General features: G+C 40.4%; 1 protein-coding gene across 1 annotated transcript in view; it reads left to right on the top strand.

The window, feature by feature from the left end:
• The window catches only part of sh3kbp1 (SH3-domain kinase binding protein 1), a 102,170-nt gene that overhangs the window by 61,746 nt on the left and 32,399 nt on the right, over positions 1–8,025 (top strand). Inside the window, exons 9-15 of the mRNA XM_037694436.1 lie at positions 541–635; positions 722–817; positions 918–969; positions 1,056–1,127; positions 4,028–4,163; positions 4,251–4,321; positions 4,407–4,513. Coding sequence (XP_037550364.1) covers positions 541–635; positions 722–817; positions 918–969; positions 1,056–1,127; positions 4,028–4,163; positions 4,251–4,321; positions 4,407–4,513 — 629 coding nt within the window. The remainder of the gene's footprint in view (positions 1–540; positions 636–721; positions 818–917; positions 970–1,055; positions 1,128–4,027; positions 4,164–4,250; positions 4,322–4,406; positions 4,514–8,025) is intronic.

Genomic DNA, 8,025 nt, shown 5'->3' with positions numbered 1-8,025 from the left:
GTATGACAACTCAGTGACAAGGATGTCTGCAGTGCCAGCACATCGTTATGACATCATGCGCGCCTTGTGAGTTTAGATTTGTGAAAGTTTACAAATTTGCATTGTTCGAGTGTTGTCATTGTGTTAGTAAATGTCATGAATAAATTTGACATTAAGCATAATCCAAGTTGAAGTGTTACATCATTTTCAGCCCCCTTTTTGGTGTCTGCATTTGGTAGCAGGCCAAATTGACAAAGACCATGCAGAAAAATGTAGAATTTTAATTCCACAGCAGAGAAAGTTATGTAGCTATGTAAGTAAAAGTTATGCAAGTAAAAGCTAAATGGTGCAAGCTATGTAAAGCTATATAAGTACAGTAGGTCTAGGGAAAAATATCGGTATTGGTATCGGTTATCGGCCAAATAAGTTTTAACATATCGGCCAAAAATCCATTGTGCATCCCTACTTAAAACACCACTTTAATTTCACACATTAGCCTATATTTCAGTGCACCTTTTGGTATTGAATTAATTTTTATCTTTGCTGTGTTTTGTTTGTCAGTGCGGGAGCAGTGCAAAGTCCTTTTTCCATATGAAGCACAAAATGAAGACGAGCTCTCGCTGAAGGAGGGTGACATCATCAACATTATCACCAAGGTGAGTGTCGGTTTATCAGTAGGTGCTTTGTCTTGGCAGTCGTTCACGATGAGCACACTAATCATTACTGAAACTGTGTTATCCAGGACTGTGCCGATGCAGGCTGGTGGATGGGGGAGATCGCAGGAAGGCAAGGCGTCTTCCCAGATAACTTCGTCAAACTGCTTGAAGTTGAGAAAGAGGTGATTGTAGCGTCCTGGCAGTGATTGAGAAGCTAGTTGCTAATGCCTTAAAGCCATTTAAAATAATTACTGGGATGATTGTTTGGCTGTGTGTTTTCAGAGACCGAAGAAACCCCCACCACCCAGCGCTCCATCAGCTAAACACACCACAGGTAAGAACTTGCTTTTCTTCTTCTCTTCTGTTATTGAAAAGAATGAGACAAATAAATACCAGAAAACCGTTAACTTGAATCTTTAGAGAAAAAACCTGAACTGAAAAAGGTTCCTCCTGAGCGGCCTGAACATCTCCCCCATAAGGACCAGGATCGAGGTAAAACCTGGACGGCTTTGACCGCCATTGGTCTTCTTTTACAGCATTTTACAACTTTCTATTAGCAATGGCAAACTAACAGCAAACTAACATCTGAGCTGCAGCTTTGAAGAACAAAGGCTAATATTCTGTCTGAGCTTGAGCAGCGTGATTCCGCTCCTTTGTGTGCAGAGTAACAGAGCTTTGATTGAGAAAGTGTATCAGCATCTGTCTACACGCAGCAGGAAGCTACAAGAACTGTGGTTTTCATCTTGGTAATTGCTGGTGCCGACAGTACTGCTGGTGCAAGACAGATGCTTCCACTCTTCACCACAATGGTGCAAGGCTAAAACAACACAAAGCAGTTACTTGTATGTAACTCAAATAGGTAAACTAAACTGAAAAAGGAAAATAAACTTGCCTAGCAAATTACTGAAAAAATAAAATAAAATCCTGAAAACAAGCTTTTTGATGGAATAGAACAAGGGGAAAGAAACAACAAAAGGTTCAGTTTTTACACATAATAGAATCGAAAAAGATTATTTGAAACATTTATTTACTACAAAACTGTATAAATGTTACATGCTTCTTCACTGGCAGCGTTATAACAAATGCATACACATTTGTAAGTACCGTAATTTCTGGACTATAGAGCGCACCCGATTATAAGCCACACCCACTAAATAAACATAATAATACATTTGTACATATATAGGCCGCGCTTGAAAGATTTTTTAAAAACTTAAATACGTACCGTAATTGTTTTTTGTTTTTTTTCTTCTGAACAGTGCCAGTAACATGGCTGGTAAAAACATAAATAAATACAGTAGCCTACCAGGAAGTCGTTGATCACTAGCTTCATCTTCCTTCTGCACAAGTTTGTGCTTTCCTCCATCACGCAGCAGCCTTTCAACACCCGTTGGTGATAGAGAATTTTTTTTTACACTGCTCTGCTGTCAGGATCCACTGGCAGAATTAAGCAAAAGTTGCTTTTTGCCAGTGTTCGTAAATAGTTTCTCACTGCCAGTCATCCAAGCCTCCCACTGAGCTCGAAGTGCCATTTTAAATGCACGATTCACATTTCAAGCGGCCACATATACTTTGTTGTGTCCCCAGGAACTCCCCGTTTCATTAGTCCACTGTGACCTGTTCAGTCATTTTATTGGTCAGATTTTTTTTTAAATCTTTATCTATACACAGTCTCATTGAGTCACAATGACCCATCCCCCAAGAGAGATGTGTATTGGGCAGCTATACCCAGATGTGACAAGGCTTAATATTTTGGCTACATGAATTTTGTTAGCCTGTCCAAAACAAGAAATCCATAAATTAGCCGCAGCATTGTTTAAGCCTCATGTGAAAAAAAAATAGCGTCTTATAGTCTGGAAATTATGGTACTTGGATAAAACATAAAATCAGCTTACTGCCAATTTGTCTAATTTTCTGTTATATATGTTTGTAATTTGGTTTAAAAAAATCTATCCTATATCAGATGAAGTGATGGAAGTCCTGTTTTAAGATTTATGTTTGTACAAGAAGTCAGGAGGCTTTCCATTCAATCTTTCCTTGTCCGAATGGTTTACACAGAAAGACATTAAATCATCAATCCATCTATCTATCCATCCATCCATCTGTCCATCCGTCCATCTTATCCACAATCGGGTTGCGGAGGCAACAGGTCCAGGAGAAAAACGCAAACATCCCTCTCCCCAGTGACACTTTTCAGCTTATTCTAAGGGAACCTGAGGCGTTCCCAGGCCAGAGAGAATATACAATCCCTACAGCAACTTTTGGGTCTCCCCCATGGCCATGATGACCCACCTGTGAGATGTGCCTGGAAAAGCTCTAAAGGGAGGTGTCAAGGAGGCATCCCAATCAGATGCCCGAACCACCTCACCACCACTATTAGCCCCTGGTAGAGTCTTCCATGGCAAGCAGGCCTTGGGAGAGGGGTCAAACTAAGAGTGATTCAAAAACCCTTGATGGCAAAACAACAGTCGCATAAGAAATCTCGCTCAGAAAAGGGAAACCAGGGCATCTCCCTGGAGCCAGGCCTGGGGGAGTGGGGAAGCTGATGAGTGCCTGGTTGTTGTGGTTTGGCTCCTGTGGCTCGGCCGGGCCAAACCAGATTAAAGGACAGGAAGCCATCATCACATGGGCCCACCACCTGCAGGGAGGTCCATCAAAGTCAGATGTAATGGATGCCTGGCAGCAGGTGAGGGAGGGTAAACTTGGAAACAGGAAGTTCTCTTTATTCAGGACCAATCTAGTTGATTAATTTTTCATTAGCATAATAATAAAATGGGAACGTTTAAACACTAATTTGGTTGTTTGAGACTTTGATGTTTTGAACCACTTTGGCCATGGCTGCTTAAGAGGAGTCGATGGGTGAGAGGGCAGACTCCAGAAACCATCTTATCACCATCAAACTGGTTGGCCCACTATGTGAAGGTGCTTCTTATGGTTAAGTCAGGTCCTCTGGATGGTTTCTTTGTGTTGAAACATTTCGTCTTTCATCCAAAAGACTTGACAAACTCAGTCCCATTGGACTCATTTGGTTGTTTTCTGGCCAATTTCATTTTGACTTTCACCGTTTCACTAGGAGGAGACAAACTGTTAAAATATACTTTATTGCTTAGTTTGTGTTTCAATAGATACAATCTCTTAAATACTGCTGCCCCCACCTTGCTGCTGGATTTTCCTGCTCCTCTTGGTCCTGTGTTGCTAACCTTTTATTCCTATAGTTCTTGGCATTTCAAACCTTGTTCCTCTATTGTGTCACTTTGCTTCCTTTTTATTTCTCTTCAAAGGTCAAGTTGAGCTCATTGTTGCTGCTGTGTTTATTTTCTCTTCTCAGAAACATGAGTGTGATATGTCTGTTTTGAGTTTCCTTTCAGTTCTGTGAATTTGTATGTATTTAGGTGAAGAGATGAAGACTGGAGACATCCCTAAGCCCTCTCTCCCATCTCACCTTCCCAAGAAACCCCTCCTCCCAAAATCAAGCTCCTCCTCTTCCTCTCATCCACCACGGCGTCCCGAGAGACCACCCACACTAGCGTTAGTACTCATAACCTCATACTGACAGAAAGCATCTTCATATGTCAGACCATACAGGGCCTAATGTTGTATGATTTACCTGCTCAGGTGTGGCAGCCCCAAATCTGATGGTGGGGCTTCGACACCAGATTCTGCCCCTGACAGGTCACATGTCTCCGGTGAGTTGGACTGACCGGATCTTCGATTCTTCCTCTCATCACTGCATTATTGTCATCCTTTTGGTGTGTGTGTGTTTCTGCTCAGATGTCGACTTGGATGCAGTTGTCACGTCGACGGAGAAGCTCAATCACCCGACGGCATCACGGCCGAGAGTCACAGACCGCCGACCTCGCTCACAGATCATCACAGCTGTAAGAGTGTTTTAACCACTTCCACAATGTCTTGTATATAAATCTGCTTAAAACCACAAACGTCTGCTTTTTCGAACATGTTCTTAACCTGTTCAAGAAACTAACCGGCCCAAGAGAAAAAAAATGTTGGTACATAAACTAAAATAAAGGAAATTCATATTTTTCCAATGATACTTGCTATTTTTAAGATCATATAACATTATAAACACTGCAAAACAACTTCCTGCTGGTTTATTGCTTTATTTTTACATCTGTTTAAGATTAAAGGTGCAAAACCATAAAAACAGCAGCAATTTTAAATTACTTTTGTATCAATTTACTCATTTAACTCTGCAGCTCTCTTTTGTGCTTAATTTATAACTTGTTTTAACCAATTAATAAAAAAAACATACAATATAAACAAACAATATATAAATGCAGGTTTGGTGATTTATAAAAAAAAACAAGTGACGAATAAATTCAAGCAATTTAGCAAAATTGCTTTATCAATTATTTTTCCCCCTCAATTTAAGATTTGTTGCCTTAATGTTTAATTTTTTTTTTTGTTTGCTTTGATTATAGTTGTACCATTAGGGGGCGCCATTCTGCTAACCTGTTAATAGTGTAACTCACTTTCTGCTTAGTGATTAGCGTTTTTGCTAACTTTGAAAACCTTTAGCAGAATTAGCTTTCACTGTATTTAAATTTAGTCAAATCAAGTCTGTTAATTTTTTTAAAAAGACAGTTCTCCACAGAGAATGGTGATTTTCGTTGCGTGATGCTATACCATGCTATGCAGTGCTACGCAAAGCTAAGCGTCACCTGGTGATATCACCACTCTTGCAGTGCTCGTGGTGTCAGTTTACAGACAAAAACAGAGACTTTAACATGAATAACAAACCAAACCAGAACAGGAAAATAACATGAAAAACCCATTTTCACACTCACAAACATAGTAAACAGAAACATTTCACACATAATTCCTACCCAGCATGCTTTGCAACACTCACTCTGTCTCTGGGACGTGACCTTTTCACGCATTTCACACATGTAATTTAATACAAACAGGTTTATTACCATGAGAATATTGATGATGACACACAGCAACTTTGTAGTTAGTTTATAAAAGTAGTTAAAGAGGATTGCTAAAGTGAGTTTATTCATTTTAGGAAATGAAACGAGGGAGACATTGGACACACACTGAACGCATCACTCTGCTTCAGCACAGCAGTGGTTTTTTTTTCATTCAAACTTTATACAGATTAATCACATTGAGCCTCTGAGACTCATTTACAAGTGAGACCTGTGAGACCAGATGAGACCTCTGGTAACAGAATTATTTTAGGTCGGGCAGACTCTGCTTGATTTCCATGTCTGCCTTCAAAGTTCTGCTGGTACTTCTCAGCGGCGATTCCAAACAGTTAAATTTTGTGGTCACACCGCCGGATCGAGCTTGTAGCCTTCTCCAAGGTTGATTCCTTCCCCCCAGTGAGTCCCTGGAGCTGCAAGTGGCCTGCGATTCTCAGAAATCGCGTCCAGCTTACAGCTCAGCTCATGCAGCATCTGAGTCTGAGGGCTTACTGCTTGGTACATTCCTTCATACAAGACAGGCAGCTCTACCAAGGCCAGAGCAGTTGCTGACATTTTTTGCATTTGTCAATAAACCAGGTAACCACTGACTTCAAAAAGCAGAAATCCTGTTATCATAAATCCATTTATGTACTCATCTTTAACATCCTCAACGGACAATATAGACAGACTCACCATCTTCCACTGCCCCCAGGATACCATAGTATTTTCAGCTGCAAGTGTCCTTTCAGGGCATAAGGGCTCTCTTTCACCCTGTCTTCTCGTCAACAAAATTTTATCAGTTGTGTTGAGAGACCAGCTGACCAGATCCATAATTTACAATTTGGAGGATAAGTAGTGAGAGGCTCCAATAGGAATCACAAGACAACGAGCAAAGCAGGAGCAAGGCAGGAGCAGGAGGGAAAGCGTACGTCCTCATCGAGAGCAAGCAGAGAAGTGATGAGAGAGACAGTTCTGCTTCGCCTCTTTGGTTCGGATGGACTGGATTATTTTTTGAAAGCTTACCTCTGAACGGGACTTGGACACTTGCGATTATTGAACCGTTTTGAGTTGTGTTGACTTACAGTGGTGCTTGAAAGTTTGTGAAGCCTTTATAATTTTCTATATCTGCATAAAAATGACCTAAAACATCATCAGATTTTCACACGTCATAAAATTAGATATGGATAACCCAGTTAAACAAACAAGACAAAAACATTATACACAGTCATTTATTTATTGAGAAAATTTATCCAATATTGCATATTTGTGAGTGACAAAAGTTTGTGAACCTCTAGGATTAGCAGTTAATTTGAAGATGAAATTAGAGTCAGGTGTTTTCAATCAATGGGATGATGATCAGGTGTGAGTTGGCACCCTGTTTGATTTAAAGAACAGGATCTATCAAAGTCTGTTCTTGGTCATAGGTTACGTAGACTTGCCTCAGACAATACAAGCGAACAGTTTCGACTTGAAGTGAGGGTTTTGCATTGACGAGTTAATGCCAGCTGTCAGTCGCGAGGAGGTGTGTGACGGGAGGTTGGCTACGGACGAACGACGAAGGCTTGGAGGAAATCACGATCAAAGGAGGAAACTTGGAAGAATTCAAGTCGGAAACTTTGGCGGTTGGCATAAACCGGTTTGTGAATGAATCGGGATGGCAGCTAAGGAGGTAGAAGAGGAGGATTTAGATAGTGACATGGATATAGGTAGTTGGACGCCTGCAACAATTAAACGGGGAAATGGGAAAAGCAATAATAATCAGGCGGATGGAAATTCAGTAAATAAAAGATATCTGGAAGGAAATAGCTCAGATGAAGGGAATAGTGGGATGCGTAAAAAGATCATGAAAGAAGAAATCAAGATCATTTTAAAATTAAAAAAAGAAGATGAACATATTACTCTAAGCCCAATAACAATATCCAAGGAAATCAAAAGGAAAATAGGGGAGGTTGAATTGGCAAAAACCTTAAGAGATGGCAATTTACTTGTAAATTGTAAATCAGAAGACCAAAAAAGAAAAGCGTTATTGGTTGAAACCATATCCAAGAAAAGAGTGGAAAATAAAAGAGTCTTAGGGGAGAACAAAGTAACACGAGGAGTTATTTATGGCATTCCACTAAATGAAGATTTAGAGAAAATAAAACGTAACATTCAGAATGTACAAGTGACAGGAATTAAAAGACTACAGAGAACAGTAAACAATGAAAGAGTTGACAGCCTGTCAGTAATGCTGGAAATCTCTGCTCCAGTCGTACCAGTCAGAGTTATGATAGGATTTATCAGTTATCCAGTCGGGCCTTACGTTCCACCTCCACTTCGGTGTTACAAGTGTCAGAGGTATGGGCATATTGCTGCTGTGTGTAAGGGCAAACAAAGGTGTTCAAAATGTGGTGGGGAGCACAAGATTCAGGAATGTGGAGACAATGTCCAGGAAAAATGCTGTAATTGTGGAGGACAACATA

Source organism: Nematolebias whitei, chromosome 20 (assembly GCF_014905685.2).
Source record: "Nematolebias whitei isolate Nwh7 chromosome 20, NemWhi1, whole genome shotgun sequence".
Taxonomy (NCBI): Eukaryota; Metazoa; Chordata; class Actinopteri; order Cyprinodontiformes; family Rivulidae; genus Nematolebias; species Nematolebias whitei.
Note: the sequence above shows the minus strand (reverse complement) of the source record. Positions and strands in the feature narration are given on the sequence as shown.